The sequence below is a fragment of the Anabas testudineus genome, chromosome 15 (assembly GCF_900324465.2).
Source record: "Anabas testudineus chromosome 15, fAnaTes1.2, whole genome shotgun sequence".
Lineage (NCBI taxonomy): Eukaryota > Metazoa > Chordata > Actinopteri > Anabantiformes > Anabantidae > Anabas > Anabas testudineus.
Genome location: NC_046624.1, coordinates 16,332,891 through 16,355,739, shown reverse-complemented (window position 1 = coordinate 16,355,739; position 22,849 = coordinate 16,332,891). Strand labels below are relative to the sequence as shown.

The 22,849-nt window shown below is 40.7% G+C and overlaps 1 protein-coding gene across 2 annotated transcripts; it reads left to right on the top strand.

Moving 5' to 3' along the window:
• The first annotated feature begins 3,269 nt into the window (after positions 1-3,269).
• On the top strand, positions 3,270-20,237 carry LOC113158349. Of its 2 annotated transcripts, none has more exons than XM_026354207.1 (4): positions 3,270-3,547; positions 5,942-6,375; positions 9,472-9,587; positions 18,927-20,237. In XM_026354207.1, the coding sequence occupies exons 1-4, from the start codon at positions 3,537-3,539 to the stop codon at positions 19,089-19,091; spliced, it is 726 nt and encodes a 241-aa protein (XP_026209992.1). In that variant the 5' UTR covers positions 3,270-3,536; the 3' UTR covers positions 19,092-20,237. The 2 variants fall into 2 exon arrangements, with proteins under 2 accessions (XP_026209992.1, XP_026209991.1); XM_026354206.1 differs by lacking the exon at positions 3,270-3,547 and adding an exon at positions 4,415-4,966.
• The last annotated feature ends 2,612 nt before the right edge of the window (positions 20,238-22,849 follow it).

Genomic DNA, 22,849 nt, shown 5'->3' with positions numbered 1-22,849 from the left:
CAGTTTGAGAGTTGGCTGGAGCTGCATAACATTTAAACTGAAGTAAGACAGGTCATTTAAGCATAATGACACATGACTGAACTGTGCCAAAAAATAAGTCTCATCATTTCTTTTCTAGAAGAGTGTTATGTGTGATGTTAAACAAGTTTCATAAATGAAGCTGAAGGTAGCTGTAACATGTTTTAGAGTGTAATAACTTTACTTGAGACTGAATCATATTGCACTTACACCTCTTGTCCCATCACCTGGATCTCTTACACAGGTGCCAAGATGAAATCACTCCACCTCTGCCGCCATTTCTCATGGCGGCTTAAAGTAGAGTCGCCACTGATCCCCAACACCGATATGGTCTTTTTTTTTTTTTTTTTAATCTTGGCACACTAAATCTTGTCTCTGTGATAGAATCGACACCTGTCCAAGGTGTACCCCACCTATCACACCATGACTACAGGGATTGGCTCCATCAATCCTGCGACCCAGAGGAAAGGTTTGATTTATTATGTCTACTATGCTTACTGCCTTTGGGAAGTAAGCATAGTTTGGGTTGTGTTTGTCTAAAGTCCACCATTGTTAGAGTTGTTCCACAGTCTCTAAGTAAACAGTGTGTTGCCTGATTCGCCCAATTTTAACACTCCATTAACTTTCACAACTGGGTTGATAATGCTGTAACAAAGCCTTTCCTGAGGCTACAGTGCTGCTGCTGGTGATTACTTTAGATAATATTTGACACAGTTCATGCACTGATAATACTTGCAATGGTGAAAACAGCAACTTCTGATGATGTAGCTGCTGATGTCTCGTGCTCCTCAATCAGAAACTAATGGTTAGGGGAGTAGACAGCCAGTGTCTATAACAAACAACATAATCATCATTTCTTTTCTGAATTTATTTAATTATCATGACACAGCATATGGCCAACAATTATTTGTATTCACTCTGAACGAAGGGTAGACTTCACATTACAATCTGTTGTGTTTAATTCTATCTGCTGTAGTGAGTAAAATGTAATTACCCTTAAATTCCCTAGGCTCCGCTGAATGATACCATAAAACTTTAAGGTTTCGATGTTCCAGCAGCCAACAATGATTTGACTGTTCAAGCTAATTTGCAGAAATGTCAGCTACAAATGTCACTGTAAAGTAAGAAACATTTAAATGTACTTCTATAAATCAACCATGCAGAAAATCCTCTTTCTTATCTCATCTTCTCTGAAAACTCAGAAGTGGTAGATGCTCAGAGTGAACAAGGTCGCGACTCAAATCCTAATACATGCATCTCAGTCATGTGGACTAGTACAACTGCCACTAATGGCAAATGTGAGACTCTATTGGCTTATACTGCTTACCTCAGATATGGGACTGGCATTAAAAACACTTCTGGTACAGTCTGCAGACCATGGCTGGCATTCTCGGTACATGGTGACATCTCGGAAAGCGAACAGGTTGATGTTTATCTTGTTGCAGAGATGTTCCTCCACCACATACTTAAATCATGTGATAAAGAACATAATGCTGGCCATGATTGACAGTTGTCAAACACAGTACGTTGGAGCTTGCTGCACATGGGGCTGAGTAGCTGCAGAATGCTGAAAGTCATACAAGTCATGATGCTTCTCCTTTTCCCTGCCATTGTTTTATACCTGTCTTAATCAAGTTTTAAATTTCCTGTCAGCGATATACTTGCATGCTGCTGCAGACTGTATTTAGGGATGCTGCTCCATGCACTACTGCACTGAGATGCTGCTGCTCACTATTTTTCTTGGTGTGTGTATTTGAGCCTCTCTCCTTTATGGCGACAAAATTGTCAATGTGTATCGTCATTTTCGTAGGATGGTGCATGTGTAGCCCAGCTATAAAAAAGAATTCATGCCCCTTACTGTATTTTTAGGATCCAGGGGTAATCCAACCAAAATCATATACTATAAAGATTGGTCTGTGTTGTCTGTGTAGCTATTACTGTGCTTCATCACTATCGTCCTCACACTAAACAGAGGTCCACGCTGTACAGAAAGTAAAAGATGAAAACGGAAGCAGCAATAGAGATCACATCACAAGTTAACATCATCCGAGGCAACGATTTACAGCCATTCACACATTTTTCCCACACTCTGAGGAATTGATCAGTATTGATCACATGTAAATGCCATTGATTGTCTCAGCCTTTTGTCTGTCTTTATTGATTTGTGTGTGTGTGTGTGTGTGTGTGTGTGTGTGTGTGTGTGTGTGTGTGTGTGTGTGTGTGTACAGTATGTCTCTGTTTGCATGTAGTTTCTTTTTCTCCTTTGCCTATCCATGTGTCTTCATCCCAAAAAGAACAAGCGATTGTTGTGTGGGATTCTTTAGACGACCCTTCCGTGTTTTGAAAATGTCCGACTCCAACAGGCTGCATCTTAAATAGGACTACTTCTAATTCCAAGAATAGTAGAATATAGTAAACAGCACCTTTCATTGTTTAAATGGTTTAATTTATAGATTTCATGTTAAAATACAGTTACGTGCAAACCACTTGCTTTATTATTAATTATATTATATCATAATATTATATATTATCAATTATATAAAAAACATAGTCTTAGTTCAAACTTGTTAAATGTGTTTAATGGACTTCTGAAATCTAAGTTTTCATCATACCACACATGTAGTGACTACATACTTGGCAAGAATAGTGCAAGACAAAAGTAAAAGCCAAGATGAATGAATTAGCAAAGCGTGCATAGTGGTAGTGTAGAAATATTGTTGGCTGACTTTCCTCAGTATTTCAGAAACGTGGTTCTGTGTTTAGAAACACAAATAACACCAGCATGCTCTTAGGATGAATCATAACTGCAACAGTAGCTCATAATGGCGTCTACTTTCATGCCAGCAGTCATAGTACAAGTGTAGGTGTCAGTTTCATGCATATTCTAAATGTCTCAATATCACATACATTGTCTGGTTCCTCCAGCTGTGCATCAAGGGAAGGAGGGGGTTAACAGACAAGTTAACTCTGCCAACACAAGTATGATTTCATGTCATGGTGGAGTTTATTTTAACGGTGTTAGGTTTAGTTTTAAAAATAGATAGTTGTGCATTCAAAGTATTGATATGGTGAAAGAATAACGTTTTAACAAGTCGTGGGTGAAGAGTAAGTATTATAATAACTGGTGTGAAGGTTCGTGTGGGAGACAGGGGGAGATAGAGGAAAAGAAAAAGAGAAGCTCCTCCTCCACCCATAGAAGGAGGAGCTGTGATGCAAAAAGCAGGCGCACCACCTCTGAAACAGACAGAACAGAGAGACAGAGAGAGAGGCAGGCAGGCAGAGAGGAGCGAAGCCTCTTAGCAGACAAAAGCTGTGGCTGGAGTTTGTTTACCTCCCGTGATACAGTCCACTCGGACGAGGCGGATTATTCCCCGATTCCGGAGAACTGTCCTCGAGAACCCGGGTATTTCGCTTGTGATTGGATGTAGGACATCTTGTGACCTGCGGAGCTTATTGTGACTTGTGTCGGTACTTTTTTTTTTTTTTAAACTACTTATTGGCAATGTCTTGCCAATGACATGGATCCTAGGTGAGTTGGGACAGGGGTGTGTGTTTCTGTAACAATTACTTTTGACAAAAACGTGCGTGTCAGCTGTCACGCTGAAAACTGCGGCACTTGTTGATGTTTAATACAGGATATTATTGAGTTTTTACACTGTAATTCGTCTTAATTGACTTTAATCTTTCTGAGGAGTCTTTGTCATGCGTAAAAACTGACCAATTGACACCAAACACGGTGCGTTATTTTCATGGCTGTTCCTATTATGACAGGTTTGGGGGAGTCTGGGTGCGTTTTTTAGTGATTCCCTGGCTTTGCCGGTATATTTGGCACCGCGGCGCACCGGCTCCACTTTCTTTTATTATCCTCATTAGACGTGAGTCGGCGGCGTGTTGCCCGGTATACATGCCGTGCTGGGTTTAGATGGCAGGCTCCATATGTAGGTGCACCTCGCTTTATCTTTAAGGATGCAGAAAATATAAACACATATTTTTGTGTATTTATTTGCTGAACTGGTTGTGACGTTTTTGGCATGCATTACGAACTCTGCATCTTTTGAAAGCAATGCCAGGATTAATTCGACGACATGATGCTTCAAACATAAGAACTGATTTTGGTTCAGACATCACAAACTTGGCATTGGTGTTGTCGAAGTCAGAGTTCATCTGGCGTTAAGTTACCAACTAGTGGCAGTGAGTTGATCTGACATCTTGAAGGCTCATTCGGATCGTTCACCTGCAGATTATCTGGGTTGTACACTCACATACATACGTATCATTCAAGTTTTATTGCATTTTTTTCGCTACTTTATTAATGGTGTTTATTAAGTATGTTGTAAGGCAAACTCTCCTGCGGGAGGCGCGCATGCACCGCTGGGTTTTGAGGAAGAAAGTTACTAGTTAGTTACCAGAGATAAATCCAGTAGGGTTACACCGTCCATGTGACTGCTGCAGAATTATAATAATACCTTTTATTATAGTAAAGTGAAACCTTATGGTGTAATCTGAAATGTCGGGGTTTTTTTCTTTTTGTTTTTCGTGTCGCCCACGGACACAGAAACTACAGCCTACCTCTTCATGTTAATACAGTGATAGTGCAGACGTGCAGCTGGACGGATCTCGCTCAACATTTCGCACCGCAACACCTGATCAAAACTAGCGAACAAGGCATCGCTAGGTTTCTGGCGCGGACGCAGCGAATTTCCTTGTTTTCCTTTTCGGCGAGGAGGTGGCCGCCGGTACCTTTTTGTTCCATTTCTCTACGTGCCCCCTGACATGCTTAATATCGCTCGTCATAGCCCTCGGATCTGCATAGAAACCCATAGGCAACGTCTGTGTTTTCATATGGCTGGAGGACAGTCGTCGGGTCCACTTAAAGTGCGACTCTTGTCCTTCTTTCTCCGTGCGTAAAAATGCGTAAAAAGCAAAAGGAAGACTTTTTACATCAAAGGTGCGTAAAAGTGTGTGTGTGTGTCGATGCATGGAGGCTCGGCGCTCAGATCCAGAGGGTGATATTTGAGGTAATTTCGCCTCAGAAGTAGGTCATTGCCGCTGGGAATCCGTGCGCCGAGGAAGCTGAAATTTAGTCTGGACAAACAGGAAGCGCAGCAACAAAATATTATTTTGATGGGTGCCTTTTATTAGAATGTCGTGCTCAGAGTCTGAGTTTGATTGTGTGTGATCAAAAGCTATAAAGGAAAGGTTGTAACATTTTTTCTTTTAGTGTGAATCAGTAATTTAACATTCGGCTACTTTAAATGTGGCTTTCCAAACCTAATATCTGCTTCATTTTACGTCGACTAAAGTCATCGTCAGCTTTCCTTGCGCAGAAGTGACCGATTAAATGAAACCTTGTTTCAGTCGACTTGCTCCAAGTGACTTCCAGAGTGTCTCTGGTCTGCTCAGGCGTATCTTTCTTAGATTGTTTGTATGTGACGCAGTTGATGCTACTCCAGCCGCTTCCTTCATGCGTGACTATTTTCCCCACAAGTTAAACAAAGATCTGCTGCAATCAGCAACTTCTGTCAAACAATGGAGACGCACCGGTTTGGACAGGAAACCTGGGCTACCGCCTGAACAGGAACACATTCACTGCACATAAACCAGTCCAGTCCTCACCACACAACTCCAATCGCTTCTGGGTATCAGCTGCAGCGGGAAGTAAGCTAGAGAGTCACAAAAGACAAACTTATACATAGGTCAGTTGAGTTGGGACGTCTGCTTTATTACACATGACGTTGCGCGTCGTCGATTCCTTCTGAAATTAATCACATTTAAATCAAAAGGAGTAAAAAGTGACGAGGTCCTGTCCTTGCGCAGCTGTGCGCTGCCACTTATCCAACTGCAGCAGAGACCTGAGGCTGTAGGCTGTTTGGGCAAAGTGATGCTAGCCCAGGCTGACGGTGCCGCTCTGTTCATCCAACAGACAACCAAACCGCTCCGATGGCTCGACAGCTGTAACGGCCACAGGGGAGAGCGGAGGAGACCCACCACCCGTCGGTGCCGCTGGAGTCTCAACGCCAACCTCCCGTTCGAACGACGGCGGGGAGCGGAGGTTTGGCCGCCCTGACTCCAGTGGAGGAGGAGAGCCTGAATCGCAGTCCCGGTGCAGAACCAAAAGTAGCTCGTCTTCCGACGGCCTAGGCGTGTTTAGGTCAGTATTCCGCCTCCCCCGGCGCTCCTCTAGTGGATATTTCTCCTACGACAGTGACTCGCAGCCGAGCTCCCCGCTCTCACCTAGGCCAGTGACGTTTGACAGAGCCACGCAGACTCCGAGCCCCACCGGCCAGGTGATGAACCACGCCCTGCAGCGCTTGGCCGAGGCGAACGGCTCAGACCTGAGGACGCATCAGCAGCACGGTGAGCACAGGCACTTAGTACATAGGCGAAGAGTAACCACCAGCACTGACCACACGTAGGTGGATCTGGTGAAAATCCTCATTACAAAGTCGCCTGATAAATGATGGGTTGAAAATCAACTCTGTCAAAGAACCAATAAACAGCATATCCGGAAAATACGCTTTTACCAACTTGTTTTTATTTTCAAGGCAGGTCTTTGTTTTTGCGTTCAGTGCTTTATGTAAATGAAGCCTAGTGATGCTCTAAAACATGCCTATAACAATTTTCCTCATCCTAACTTCTGTCATAGATAATCACTTTTAAGAAAGCACCCTCCAATAACAGATCTAGTCCCTGTTGTGTGTGAAAGTTACTGATCTGAATCGGTCCATATAAGATGCTCTGGCAGTTTTTACTGTGAAATTTAGCTTCTGCTGCTGCTGCTGTGTGGGTGTGCAGCAAAAAATATGAAACCAGATATGAGCCCAACACTGATCACCCAACTGATGCTTCCTTTGTCAAAGATTTGGGGGGGTTGGGTTGTGTTGGGCTGGTGGTGGCGTTAAATGCTAACAATAATAATAAAGATGAACAAAAACATTTAGGGACGTTTTTTATTTCTTCTCACTTAACTCCTCCTTCACTGGCTCCCAGAGAGAAATCCAACTAATTTGGGCTTTAACCTGCACATCTGAAATACACTATCATGACTCCACAGTGCTGCCAAACTAATCTCCGCTGATTTTCATGGCTTCGTTCCATTGCAGTCTTACTCTGCTTCCCATTGAGCAACATCTACTACCTTTTTAAAACCTTCGCACACCGTCAACGCTCATAAAACTATTGAAACTTTTACGACTGCCACAGCTTTAGGCTGGAGGCTGCAGAGGTCTGGTAAACTCATGTCTTAGTGGACATGTAATAGGTGTAAGCAAGCCTGGTTTTTTTATGACATACACTCTTCCTCACAGTCGAGAATGAAATGTTATGTTCAAGTTCAACACTGTTTCATGACACACCTTAGTCTCAAATTACACGAGTGTCTACTGTTGTGAGCTCAGCCTCACATGACCCACCAGTGTGTCCATGTGACCCATTGGTGTTAATTGTACTTTATCAGCCACCACTTCTCATAGCCGTGATCCTCTTTTTTTATTTCTGGTGTTTATTTAGATGCTAAAACAGAAGACACTCAAGTGTGTCACCTCCAGCAACACTGATTTTAAAATAGTGCTCCAGTGTACTTTTTGTATAAACACAACTTTAAAAAGAAAAGAACAAGCAAAGAGTCCTGCTTTTAGCTCTAACACTGTCGGCTAAAGTTGCTTGGTAACAAACAAAACTGCACCATGAGACTGAGATTTGGCACAAAAACACAAAGAGCTAACAGGGTGAATTGTAATTTAAAAAAATAATCTGCAGAAGCTGTGAAACTTCATAAGGTTCCGCTTTTTGTAAGTGCAGTCAGACACCATAACAGTCAAACAGAACCACATGCATGTGTCATTCATTACTCTAATCAAGACAAACCTTAATGTGTGTGTGTGTGTGTTGCAGTCAAAATAGGCCTGCAGGTCTTTTGTCAGATACAGACAGAAACTCTTTGCCTCTTGTTCAGTCCACTACATCCATCAGATAGGACAGATAGGAGATAAACACATACTGTTGCAAAAATATTATACGTTTTCCCTAAAGCATCAGACGTATCAAGTGTGCTTGTCTGTGTGTTGGACACCGAGCCGGAGCGCCCAAACTTAGGGAAGATCACTTTATCATCTTGAAGTCGTCGCTCCATGACAGTGTTATTACAGCTCCTATCACAACACTTCTTCCTCCGGCAGCAGGAAGATAACACTGAGTCAGATTTCTTCCATTTCAGCAAGTGTGGAGCAGTAAACTTTGATACGTTTTTGTTTTTGTCCTTCTATGTGTAAAGCTTTGTGCTTTCCCAGCACGAGTTCCCTAGGCAGATTCTGATAAATTAGGAGTATTTGGTCCATCCCTGGTGTTGATCTAAATTAGCACATTGTGTTTGATGTCGTTATTTTTATACTGCAGCCCTCCCCGTGTCGCAGATTACAAACGCCCTTGTGGATCTTATCAGTGTAGTCAGCACTCAGATGGATTCATGGGAATTCAGCGTCTTTACACTTCGCTATTGGTCTTGTCAATATTGGAGGATGTGAGAAGTATTAAGTCTAGGTTTCATGTCAGTGTGCATGAGTCATAACTGGAGATCAGTAAGAGGTCAGAGCCTTTCATAGTCGCAGTGCAGTTAAGACTGAAAATCTAACAGATAAACCACGAAAACACAACACACACACACGTTCACTCGCTTGGTCAGCTGGTTGAATGGTTTTCCTCAAAATTTTCATTATGATGACATTGACGCACAAACATTTCATATTGAGAAATGACACCTAGTGACTTGTGATGCTTGGAAATAGATAAAATCTCATCTCACCTACCTAAACTTTTAAACTATAGGTTATAGGTGACAACAAAATTAGACTACATGAATAAGTAGTCTGACTTATGTTTCCGTCAAACAAACTCTACTGGGTTGCAACAAAAAAAGCATCTCTGGTACTTGTTAACCACCCACCCTCTCACTCACACTCTGTTTGTTGTGTAATTTTCCGCAAAATCTTACTAATATGTTTTTTCACTGTGTCACATGGTTTCACATGGTGAATTTCTAGAAGAAGAAAATAAATCACATGTAAAGGTTTGTGTCTGCTTTGATTAAACATGTTTATGACATGTCATAAGATTCATCATCAAAGGATGAATGAGTCGATCACAGGAGCTGGGCTGCTTAGTGATTTCTGGTGTTAGTAGCCACAGTCAGAACTTAAGGTCTGGTCATGCTCTGTTACCCAAGACAACCTTTGTTGCACAATGATTTCACATGTATAGCAATGAATAATACTATAGCTTATCATTGTTTTAATTAATTACATTTTGTTATGCTTAAAATGAATTATGAATCTTTGAAGTACAATTACTTCATTTGTGTATTTTGTCTTGCAGAGATCTGTTGAACTTTAGCTAAAGATGCAGCACACAAAGTCGGGTCACTTCAGCAACATCTGCATGTTTTCTCTTCTGTTTCAGGAAGCGATCTCAGCTCCTCTAGCACGCAGCAACAAAACGCAGCAGGGGATATGCAGGCAGTGGAAGTCGGACGAGAGCTCCGACGCATTGGAGACGACTTCAATAACCACCTCCTGGTAAGGGTCAGTGATAACAGACATTGCAAGTTTATCTGTGGGAGAGGGGACCTAATTTTGTAGTTTCTTTTCTTGCTGTTGGGGTAAGTACGTTTTCTTAGTTAAGATTTTTTAAATGATTTTTTAATTCTATTAGAACAGAAATCAAAACAAGACTAAAATGAAGTCAAAAGAGCAGCAGTTGAATCCTGTGAACGTGTAGCAGGATGCTGTTTAAACATGAGGAATAAGCTCAGCAATGCAAAGAATAGAACAAAGAGGCCACGACCAGAAATGTCATTCTGGGTGATCAGAGGCTTTCCACTGCACTTAGGGTGAGAAAAACTGCGTGACTTCTGATCAGCAAATATTCATGCCGACAGCCTGAAGCTGCAGACTATCCAGATTTCACAAAATACATTATGGACTAATTAAGTGCAGAGGGGGAAGATCAGCAAAGCCCTCAAAAATAAACAAACAAACTAAAAACTTAGTGGTTCAAGTCAAATGTTCAATTTTGGCGGGAGCCAGAGAAGCTCATTGCTCACATTATAAAAGTGGATCTTATTTCCTCAGCCTCAGTAACAACAGTTTAGTTCCCTGGGTGACTGACATAATGATGACCGGGGGTGGGTGTACTCCACAGGTTTGTTAGACCTCATCCTGAATGGTGCAGTTTACCTGTCAGGCAGTCAGACTGAGTGTGTTGTAAAGTTGTGTAGCTGTAATAAGAGTTCATTTCCTTTTGGCTTGTATTTCAACATTGCTAACATTTCTGCATGTTGCATCACAGCTCTATTTACTGCTCTATCAAAGAGCTGACTGATGCTTTGGGAGGTGTGAGAGGAAATGGGGATAAATTTAGTGTTGATACGACTTCACTTTAATCTCACAAAAGAAATTAATTTAAAAATGAGTTGGAAAAGAAAAAGCAAAATAGTGCAGCAACATCCCTGTAAGGAGCTTTTTATAGTTTAATGTATCACATATTATATAGCACTTCTCCCACTGCATTTAACTCGGTGGTATCTAAAGAGCAGCAAACAGGAGTCCTAACTTAACTCCTCGTGGCTTTTGGCATCTGGTTTCTGATTTTTCTGCCTTGAATGCAGTACGGGCCTGGAGTCATGCAAGGCAGGGCTAGGTTGGACCCCACAGCTATGATTCAAGCTGCTGATGTACAGTGAGGGTCTGGAAAAATATGTGAGAACGTGGTGAGTGGAGGCTGACTCAACTGTGACTCAACACCTCATCACATTTCTAGGAAAGACAGAAAGAGTTCACTGCGTAGAACAATGAGAGCGCTCAGAAAGGGGAACGTGGAGGCTTGTTCCCTGTTCACTTACCGGGTGTTGGTGATCTTTTGGACACGTGAGATGACATCATAGATATAGTTACTTAAAACATCTTCAACTTTGTTTTACATACTTAATCATCACAAATCATTTTGAGCATCATTGAAACTCTTGTCTTAAGTGATGGGAGGGGTCATGTCTTTATCTACCAGTCTACAGGCCATTCCTGCTAGTACACTGGTGCTGACGTGGGAAAGGGTGAATGTTCCCACATTTCACTGTCTCACTGGAAGGTCAAGGGAAGCAGCTAACATGACTGGTGTTATCTGATTTCTCCCTCAGCTCAAAGTGGGAGTGGGTCAGGCTAAAAAAGTAGCACATTAAAAAAAAAAAAAAAAAAGGTTTTCATATACAAGTCAGGACAATACCAGCTTTCCTCACTATCATTCCTGCTGCTGGCTGTACACACTTCCCTTCTCCACTACTAAACGACATTACCAGAAGTTCTCAACAATGCCATGAATGTCATATGTACACCAAACAGGCCAGGCAGGATAGGTGAATCATCGTTCATCATATCTGGCTCCACCCCAACTGGAAGGACAGGGGTGAATTTGGGGTGATTCAGTCACCTGGTGTTGATTTTTGCCTCAACACCTGTGTCTGGAACATGGAGCACTGATTCCCAACCTACTCTGCTGTCCTGCTACCTCTTAAAACAAAGAAACATCTTGTTGCAGAGACTTGTCGCAGCATGTGTATGACACAGCTGAAACAGTTGTAAGCAGTTAGTGGTGAAAAGGTTAGAACAGAAAAAGCGTTTTCATTATTGTATTTCACGGATTACTTCAGTGATCCCCTGGCTTTTCCTGCAGCACCACCATGAGACTGACATTTGTGGTTTTGAGTGAAATGTGTTAATAACTGTTGGATGGATGGCCTTGAAATTAGGTTCAGACATGAACGCTCCACTCAGATGAATGTTAATAACTTTGGTCATCCCTGAACTTTCAGTTGCAACCAATGAGTGACAAATATGAATTTCTTATTATTTGGTTTGTGACTGAGAAACATAGGGTTTCATTTCAGCACAATCCTACAATATCTCACTCTTATTAGGTGACACTTATTACTTATTACAGTTCTGAGCTGTTATTGTGTTGCCATTGTTGACAGTAGAACTTTGTTCAGCTTCATTGCCTGAGGGCGTCGGCAAAGAGGCTGAGCCGCATCACTTCAGGCTGTAAAATGACTCACATCATCTGAGGTTACACTCGCACACAAACACACAGGTGGTTTCTCTCGGTTCAGTTCATTTTAGGGACGGAGAAATCAGCAAAGCTCTTCTTAAAAGTACTTTCACACACAACCCGTGTTGAGTTGATGAATTATTTATCAGCAAAGTGTGTACAGCAGTCTTTAAGCAACAATATGGTGATAAGGAATTATTTGTTTTCCAGTAGTCCTTCTCTGCCTCTCACTGGCTCTCTCCCATTTGTCCTCATTTAATCCAGCCTCTCTCTGTCCCTCCCCCCTCTCTTTCAGTTAAACATTTACACAATATGTGCGTGATTATGTGTGCGTGTTTGTTTTCAAACATCTCTAACATGCTCAGTATCGTGTGTGTGTGTGTGTGTGTGTGTGTGTGTGTGTGTGTGTGTGTGTGTGTGTGTGTGTGTGTGTGTGTGTTTTGGCAGGATAATTAGACCTTGTGCTTTGCTCCCTGAGAGTTCTTTAACCACAGGACTGGGCCATAATGAGTCTACACTGTCACGGACACTAGACTGTCACACCACACACGCACACAAACGTACACAATTAAGCGCACACATACACTCAAACTTGAACTCCAACACACACTCTGTCATCTCGCAGTAAGAGGTAAAACCCTTTGTCTTGAAGACAGAAATAAATGTGAGGCGCATTGTGGATCAACTGGGTGTCGCTGGCTCGCCACTTGTGTTTTTGTTTGTGTGTGCTCGAGTGTGCATGGAAGACAAAGAGCGGGAGAAAAACATTTTTTTTACTCCTCTTTAACCATAGTTAAGAGCATAGCTGTTTCCATCTGTGACATGGGCATACAGTGACAAACACACTGATTTATTGTAGTATTTGCCTGTTTGCTGAACTACTGTTTTGTGGATTGTGGATTGTTCAGGCACCTTTAAACGTTAACGGCATTAATGATGTGGATGAAGAATAACTTTGCCTCCGACGGGGGAAGATGTTATCTCAAAGTACACACTTGGTTTCTGTTGTTTTATGAACTGAAACAATGTGTTGATTCATTAAAGAAAAAATGAGTCAGCTAACTGTTTTGAAAGTCTTAATTTCAGTCACTTTACAAGTCAAAATACCAAACAGGTATTGCTGGTATTAGTTTCTTTAATATCAGATTTTTTAAAAACGGTTTCAGTTCTACATCTCTGAGGAGGTATGCATAGTGACACTTTAAAACAGAGAGACTGTAAGAGTACGATGTGTTGAGATCATATAACAAAGCTGGTGTTTGCATTGTGTGTGTGTGTGTGTACTAGTTTGATGTGTGCCTGCAAGTGTAGCCTTGTTTAGAGAGCTATTTTTAAGAGGCAGCATAGTAAGTTGTGGTTGCCAAACAAAATCACATGAGCTTTTTGGAACAGGCTGACTCAATGTTTCCACTGTGAAAAGAAAGAGACAAGAAGAGCAGGAATATTGAAATCCTCTGCATTTTGTCTGAATATGTTCATCAGTCTTTCAGGTTGTCCGAGATGAACCCCAAGCTGTTAAATACACAGTCTGGAACATTTTCATTTCTTGGTAGCCATTGTTTTCTATTAATTTCAATGGAAATGAACTTGCAGATACCTTGATAAAGGTGCTTCCTCACAACGAGCGTGTGGTCTGTTTGTCTTCACGCATCCTTGACATTGAACATACAGTAGCTCGATGTACAAATCATCCGCTCATTCATGTGTCATTTGTCTTCTGCCTTTTCAAAATGATTTACTAGTGTAGCGCATGATTGCAACATTTGAACTCGGCACCCTAGAAGACCTGGTTTGCACTTTCAGCTACATTAAAATGCAACAATAATATAACCAATGTGAAATACAAGCAAGACATTGTTCACGGTGATGGATTTAGAACCCAGTCAATAAATCTAGTTCTAACTCAAATGAATGGAAATTAATGGATGCCAGATATGTGGGGATTTGATTAAATTGTAAAAACAAAAAAAAGTGGGACACTGGGAATGTCTTTAAACAAAGCTAGTAGGATAAAACATGTAATCAGTGTCAGCGTTATCCTCAAAGGAAAGCTGAAGATAATGAGATGTATCTTATTTGATTTGTGATCACATATTGACCTAATGAATCGACTAATTTATAAATGATATTCTGCTTAATGGATTGTCTAATAAGAAGACCGGCTGGCCAATTTTTTCATCAGTTTTCTCCCATTTCATCAGACCGACAGCATGATTTGCATCTGCAAATGCATGTACTGCACATGAACTTCTTGGTAGAAACCTGCAGAGTTGCAGTGACAGCAGGAAAATGATTTGTGGCAGCAGGTTTTCTGTTCTCAGAAGATCTGATTTAAGAGTTCAAATGGGGAAACTATTAAAGAATTACCAGTGTGTGTCTGTGTGTGCACATGTGTGTATTTCCTTTTCTGTTATCCTGAGGTATCCAGAGTGTTTGGTGAAACTGGTTTTGGCTTTACGTCAGACTCTCAGCCTGCAGTTTGTCTGCTGTGAACTACATCTGCTTCTGATTGCTGTGGAAATAATACCTCTCATTCTGACCGTGAAATACGACCAATCGTCCAACTAACAAACAAGCTCTATCACCAATATGGTGTGCTTAATCATAGTAGTTATTTGAATTCCCAGAATAATTGATTTACTGTAATCTCTAGCATATTTTTATGTGTTTGAGTTAAACATACAAGGTACAGCATGTGAGTTTTGGAGGTGCTGATAAGTTGTTTGTTTTTGTTTTGTTTTGTTTTTTATCTTTGGAGAGAGCCGGCCTTTATCATAAGCTAAGCTAATATTCCTCTGTCTCTACCTTTATGCATACAACACTGAGAAGGAATTGTAGAAGTCTATTAGAAGTCTTGACTATTCCTTCCAACCCTTAAAGCCAGTTAAAGAAACTCAGACCATACACCTCCTATTATCAGACAGATGTTTGATCATTATTACTGTAAGTGAGTCCAGGTGTGAATGCACCCATGAGGAACTAAATAAAGAATATTGATATCATCACTCACAATCTGATCCAGAGGTGGTTTGAGACACATTGCTTACAGATGTGGTCAGATGTGAGTGTGTTTGTACAACATACATTATCTCCTCCCTAGTACAGCACATCCTCCTGTTATATTGTTATTGCCAGTTTCATTAGCTGTCATAACATCTGGTTAAACTGAAATTAAAACAGATATATGCATGCACATGACAACTGTCGTTTTAAAAAGCAGCCAACTATCCCCCATTATATCAGTCTAGTTTCAAGACATATATGGACCAACAAATCAAATGTGTATTAATATAACAAGCTTTCAGTTAGTTTGCTTTTATATTTTGAGACTTAGAAATCTGCCAGTGTGGTCCTTTTCTTTTCCATTGCAAACTGCAGACCAGTTTGACAGATCATTACAGTGGTTTGTGACGTGAGGAAAGAGTAAGAAACTCTCACATATAAACCACAAACCTTGTGTCTGTCTTCCAAAACTGCTTTGAGGACAGACAAGTCTCTAATGTGCAATATGATAAATGCTGCTTTAAGCAAATTAACATTAGCAACAATAATCTCAATGTTTTCACAGCAGAGAAGTATAATTACATGTCTAAAGGCCAGAATTGGTGTAACCTGAGGGGAAATTGCTTTTACAGAAGGTGCTTCTTAGTAGATTTTCTGCAACCTCCTACTTAAGGTTAGGCTCTAATCTGTGATTCCAAACAATAAACTTTGGAAAGTGTGCTGACAAATTAGAGAAGACGCTTAAATAATGGGTGTGATTTATTATAATGGCAGAAGTTCAAGTTGTGCAGATGAAACCAAATCTGTGGTTGTAGAGTTTGCTGTTCTTTGCACTGTCAAACACAGCTCCTGATGACGTAGAGGAAATTGAAATTTGATTTCAGCAGCAGAGAAGTGCCTAACTGTCTTCTGCACTGATGTCTCCTCAACTGTTGACATAAAACATCAGAAAGTTGATAAGGTGTTGAATACTGGGGTAAAATCCCATGAAACTAGGAAAAAGGTATCATGTCTGGTCAAGCGTTTTTCCAGACGTGTCTTGTGGAAATGTTTTCTTCTTTCTTTCATGTTGGACTTATTTTAAACCTTCAACCAAAACTAAAACAAGATGAAACGTCTACAGTCCTACAATCCTCGCCACTCTGTGAAATTCTTTGCACAGGGTGTTCACACGTATAGATCCACAAGGCTTTATAGCTGTGTGCCTCCGCACAGCACGAGAAGAGCCCAGCTGCACAACAGGAAAGTTGAGGAAGGCTCAACATTATTCAGATTTCCAATGCAAAGCATCAAGTGCATGTCGATTCCAACAGGAAGTGACTCAAAGAGTTGGTTTGCTACCCAATGTGAAAGAACTTAAAATAAACAGAGGAAAAGCTGTTCTGCATCTGAGTGTTGACTCGTGGTGGGCGGTGCCAGGATGATTTTTTGGAGGTTTCATTGAAAATCACTAATGTTGGAGGAAGGCATCTGAATAACAAGGGCTTGTATGTGTGAGGCAGCTCAAATCATTCAAGCATTTTAAGGTTTGTTAGGCTTCTGTGCAAGATATGCTTGTTCAAACTATTATTCTGGCAGATTTTAGTTGATCTTTGACCTCTTTGTTGACTTGATCAGAGTCAGAGGCAAAATTAGATGCAGACTGTGATTCATCACAGGGTTAACTAGTCTTCCCCTCACCTGTTTCCTCCTCTGGCATTAGAGGTTTCTGTGGTTTTTGGCTCGTTTTTCGAATCAAACCACACAGCTTTGATATTTCTCTCTCGCTCTTGTCCATAAAGATCCTGTTTTTCAGAGTACAGTCTCACCCCGAGGCAAAAACTCTTATTCTCCGCCAGCTGATGTCTGGAAGGTATTGTACAGTCCATCCGGCCGGGCTGTATTTGAAGGGCTTCGTGCCAAAACAGGCGGAAAAACTGATTCCTCTTGTAAAAGTTATTTTTGCAAACTCTTGTAAAAATTCTTTTTGAAGTTTATTTATTTGCGTAATTGTAACAAGGATGTTTTTTAAAGCACAACTGTGCTTCACATTCACACAGATTTCACACCTGAGCACTGCATAATGCAACCACAGCTTTCTACTGTCAGCTGCTCGGCGCTGCTAGAAGTCCTCAGTGAATCCTATGTTTTATTTCTAACGTAAGTTTAAACAGGAGATAATGGGGAAATATGTTTGACAAGTGTTTCCTCTACTAATATTGGTGTAAACAAAGTTACTAGATACTTTTCAAGTCATTCATTGTAAAGGTCCCCACCCAACTTTGGATCTATCCTCAATAACAGAAACCTTGTTGTTTCTGGAGTCTTCTGTACTGTGCCAAGATTTTTGGTGCGCATCCGCCCAGGGGAAATTTCCTTTCTCTTCAGCCGACTGTGCAGATCTCTTATCAGCGAGAAGTGAAATCGCTGGTGCTGGAGTGCTGGAATGATGCCATGACGCACGGCTGTCGACTGCAGTGATAGAACAGAAACACCTGTTTCAGTCAACACCACGCAAAGTGTGTTTGAATGACTGCAGAGAGGTGTTGGAAATGGCGAGAGACAGGAAATCCAACTGAGGTGTAACTAATATGGTTTTAACCAAGAATACAGCAGGTGATGTTACTTAATTCAGCTCTCCTTAGTGCTAGTTAAATGTTTAATAGAAGAAATGCCAGGTTTCTTTGTGTATTATAACCAGACTCTGCTTGCATTGCTTCAGCTTTCTAGAACAGCTGATTGAGGTCAATGTAGTGTCCATGGAGAATTATCAATAGATGAAAGCGGTTGCAACATACGTTGCAACATCCTATAGCTGCAGAAGGACAAATCTGTTGACCTGAGGTGTTTCAGCAAAAGGGAAGTGCTCTCATTGTGATGTCTTGTCTTTTGACTTCCTGTCTACACCAGATATGTTGCAGAGTATAAATTGACATATGCTGTTTGTGATCACTGTGTACTGTATCTTTCCAATTGACCAGTTTTTGAACCATATCTTGAAGATAAACAAAAGAACAATCAGATTCATTTCCATAGCTTATTAGGTAGAGTAACCTGCAACAGAGCATGTGTGTTGATAACAAAATGTTCTGAACAGAAGTGTTCCGAACAAATGTTTCACTTTTTTAGTGTTGAAGTCAAAGGACACAACCACAGTTAAAACAAATTTTTATGAGCTCTAAATGTGATGTGTGAGACAGTCAAATTGCACATATACATATACAGTAAACACACTTATGACGCATGCTCTCAACAAGTGTTGGAAACGGAATAAAGAGAGTAGTGGCAGGATGTAGAGAACTGTACTTACCTGCTTCCTGTGAATGTAAACATACAGTATGTATGTGAGTCCCTTTGATTTTTAATCATCAAGGGATCCTTCTGTAGCACCAGGGTGTGTATCTATGTCATTTGATATATATCACAACACGCACATTTTGTGAAATGAGAAGTAATTATGCAAATGATTCTTTTAACAATAACTTGTTTATAATTGTATAAAAAACTATTGTTCTCTTGTTGTTGTTTGTTTATTGTTTTGCATTAAATGAAATAAAAGATAATAGTTGAGTTTAGACAAATGAAACTTCCTGTATCATCGGTATTATCACATCATTAGTTTCCTGCTGTCCACACATACAGACACTGGTTCCAGTTCATTCAGCGTCCAGTTACTGTGCCTTTTAATCTGTCAAAGTTTCAACCAACTTAACCTAGAAATCATAAATAAAGGTGATTTACTTATCTACCTCTGCAGATTTCTTTGTTTTGTGCTACAATATCGTGTATTTCTCTCACTATAGTGGCGTGTTCTCTCTCTTCTTCTTTTGCAGGAGGTGGCAGGCAGACATAGATGGGTGGGGATCCAACCAATCCGATTACCACATATCCACCAGGACCCCACTGTCCTGCTCTGCGTGGGCCTCCTGCTCTTTGTGATTGGACGGATAATCTACTCGCAAGGCAGTACGAACAGCGAGGGCCACTCTCACGTTTAGCCTTTGAAAAACCCAGCAGACGTAGCACGGAACTCTAAAATGCCTGGATTTTTGTTTTTGCACTTGAATTTTTCGCTCATGGCCTCTGAACCTTTGCAATACGACCAAAGAATCTGGATTTTTCACTCCTTTCTAGCGCTGAGGCGGTCATGTCACCTAAATATGCCTCACTGCAAAATGATGCCTGTGGAAAAATCAAATGTGCCTTGTACAGTTTACCTTTTTAGCTTCTTATAATGTCTTTTTATTGTACAGAGATTATGTGTTTGCTGAGAAATCAGCTCTGCTCATCAAGGGTTGTTTTAGTACATGGGTCTAGTTGGTCCATAAAATTTTCCCTAATGTTTTTTTTTCCTCTATCTCTGAAGACTTCAGGCAGGGAAAAATGATCACTCCTGTCATGTTGGGAGCCAGTATGCAACAGACTCATGACAACACATATTGTGTGGGAACAAACTGGGCCAAAGCATTTACAGCCAACATTTTAAGACAAAATCTTCCTAAACTACTGTGCCATTGGACTTTAGGTAGGAGAGTTGACTGTATGTTTTCAGCCACAGAAATGAATTGTGTCCTGTTAATTTGAGCAATAATTGTCATATTGATGTAGAGCTACTTTATACCAGTATGTTGCAGTTGAAATGTTCTCTAACATATAGAGAAGTGTTGTCAAATGATGCTGTGACCCAGAGTCATTGAACTGCATGACAGCAGAGCAGTGATTCCCTGACTCTTTCCTAACAATTAGAAGACGAAGTCCAGAGTTGGAGCGCACGGCTGCCAATCAATATATGAATGCACTTGTTTTCTACTAACCCCCTTTTCTACTAAGTCTTCAAGCCTCATACTGTAGTTTATGAGTTCATCACGTCATGACATGCTGCATTTTGCTGATTTCTACAACTAAAACCCCATTTGAAAAGGTTTAATATTCCATAAAATATTTGTTGTGGTCTTCAGCAGTGAAAATCCATTGAAATGTTCAGATACGACTCAATACTGCATTAATGTCCACTTTGATTTACGTGTCATGTTTAAGTAAAGTTATAATTATAATATCTCCCGTTATGAGCAAATATGTAATCAGGCAATCTGTAATATCACCAAGCATGGAATAGAACATAAAATAAAAACACATTACTTGCATTTCCACTAGTTCTCTACACATATATGAAAATATTATAGATCTGTCTAATCCTGGAAAATTGCATAAGGAGTGTTTGATGTAAATTATGAGTGAGGAAACTAGCCAGCATGACCTGTGAATACACTGCTCAAAAAAAATTAAGGAAACACTTAACACATTCTTCAAAATCACAATGAAAATCAAAGTGAAAAACTGAAATCACAGGCTCCTCCAAGTCATCATCAGTTCATGCTCTAGATGAATCCGAAAATGTTCTGTGGAATCTCCTCCCAGACCTGGATCAGGGCATCGGTGAGCTCCTAGACTGTGTTGGTACTTGGTGGCACAGATTCAAAATGCTCCATAAGTGCTCAATTGGATTTCAGTCGGGGTTTGGTGAGGGCATCAATGCATCATCAACCAGGAACCACCTACAGACTCTGGCCACATGAGGAGGAACCCCGGGTCCACTGCACCAGTGTAAGGCCTGACCATTGCTGGGAGGATTTCATGCTGGCTGTGATATGGAGGTCTGTGCTGCCCCACAAGGACATGCCTCATCAGACTGACTAATCCACCACCAAACCGGTCGCTCTTGGTGTTGTTACAGGCTGCGGTTTTCACCACGGTGTCTCTGAGGTCGTACTAGAGCACTCATGTCACCCTCACTGGTTCTGTTTCTGATAGTTGCAGAAACATGCACACCACTAACCTGCTGGAGGTAATTGTCTAGGGTTCTCGCAGTGCTCCTGGGTTGTTGACTGTGGGCTCCTGGTGTAACGGCCAGTGTCGTGGTAACTCCTCCATGCTCTTGAGACTGTGCTGGGAGACGCAGCAAACCTTCTCACATTGCACATATAGATGTACCATTTTGGAGTAACTGGACTACCTGTGAAACCTGACTGGGCTGCAGATGCTGCCTCATGCTACCAGTAGTGACAAGGACACTAGCAAAACACAAAACTTGAGAAGAACCACTCAGGAAGGATATGAAGGGAGCATTTCTCTGTCACCACATGCAAAAGCATTCTGTTTTGGGGGTTGTCCTGCTTTTACCTGTCACTTTCATTTACACTAAACCAGATGAAGCTGACTCACAATCACTCATGCTTCCTAAATGGACAGAGTGATATCCCTGAAGTTTAGGTGACTTGGCGTTATACTGTGATTAAGTGTGGTGTTTTTTTGTTTTGTTTTTTTTGAGCAGTGTAACTAAACTAAAGCTGCCCACACAGATTTAACACTCTGTATCTTTCAGTTTTCCTGACCTATTGATAGTAAAACCATACAACACCAACCATCATTGGTTGATACTAATGTTCCCTTGTACAGAAACGCCCGTGTGTTTCTATCAGTAGAGCCACCAGGCACCTGACGTTCTCTCCACTCACTAAGATCTACATACTCCATGAATCACTAATGGTTTTCGAAAAGGTTACAGTTAAGAAGCATTAAGGGGTTTCATTTTCCTTTTTGTTCTGGTTGTAGTCATCAATAAAACAAAGGTTTTGCACATTACACAATCCAAAACAGGATTCATTCGTTAATGCAATAACACAACTCTAGTATTAGCTGCTCAATTAGGAGAGTGAAAATCAAAAACGCAATATAAAGAACAAAATTCCTAATGAAATCATGTTAGTTATTTAAACCATTAAACGATGTCCTTTCTTAGCGTCTAATTTTGATGTTTTTTGGTTTTTGAAAAATATTTAAAGCATATTTCTGCTACCTGATTGAAAAAAATATTGTCTTCCTCCATTCTTCTTTTTAGCCTCTGGTTTTAACATTAGCAGCCAGACTGAATGTAGTTGGCAAGTATTAGTTTGTTGACAAGGTCATGTTATCCGTTTATTAGTGCAGTGATTCAGACGCAGCCAAGTCTCCTCATGCCTGCCAGGTCATTAAATGCTCTCAGAGAGATTTTTGGATGAAAACCAAACACTGAATAATGCAGAGTCAAAGAGGGTTTTGTCACTGGTTAGCTAACAGCAGCAGCAAACAGTGGTGATACTGGCTTCAGATTAAGTACGTTTTTCTTATCTTTAAATTCTTTGTTCTTTAAAATATCACTTCTGACCATTGTTGTTTTATTTTGTGTGTGTTTGCAAATACTTGGCTTTTTTTTTTTCATTTGAATTTTGTTATGTTAACACTGAACAATTGTTGGTTTATTTGAAAATACAGTGGTGAAAAATAGTTATGCAAAAAAATATTTGGACATTAACTATATTAGCATCTTCCAAACCAACCAGTTAGTCGTTACCATTAACTTTCTTGTAAACCCAGAACATCCTTCATTTTTGTACTGGAGAAACAAACGGCTGCTTCCATCCAGGACTATTTCCAAGTGGTGGATTTGCATTCTGCCCATTGAGCTCAGTAGTAACATCACACTTGAAATGTACAGGGACGCAATGATAATGTTGCGCAAGAAGATTTGTGTATGGGTTGTTTTGGATGGTACATGTGAAATGTTAAGTCTGTGCCAAACTGCATGTTGTTGATATCGGTACCAATCAATCACAAAATCCCAGCAGCTACATTGTGTGTCTCCCTCAGCCTGAGTGGAATGAAAATGAAATGGTGTTTTATACTTGGCAACATCAGCAAGTGTCAGAAAAAATGTTTA

Bases quoted from the DNA above. Each gene is read 5' to 3' on its own strand.
- LOC113158349 (XM_026354206.1), top strand. From the start codon at position 4,929: ATGCGTAAAAAGCAAAAGGAAGACTTTTTACATCAAAG. The intron at 4,967-5,941 runs GTGCGTAAAAGT...TTCATCCAACAG, and splicing joins GAAGACTTTTTACATCAAAG to ACAACCAAACCGCTCCGATG. The intron at 6,376-9,471 runs GTGAGCACAGGC...CTTCTGTTTCAG, and splicing joins GAGGACGCATCAGCAGCACG to GAAGCGATCTCAGCTCCTCT.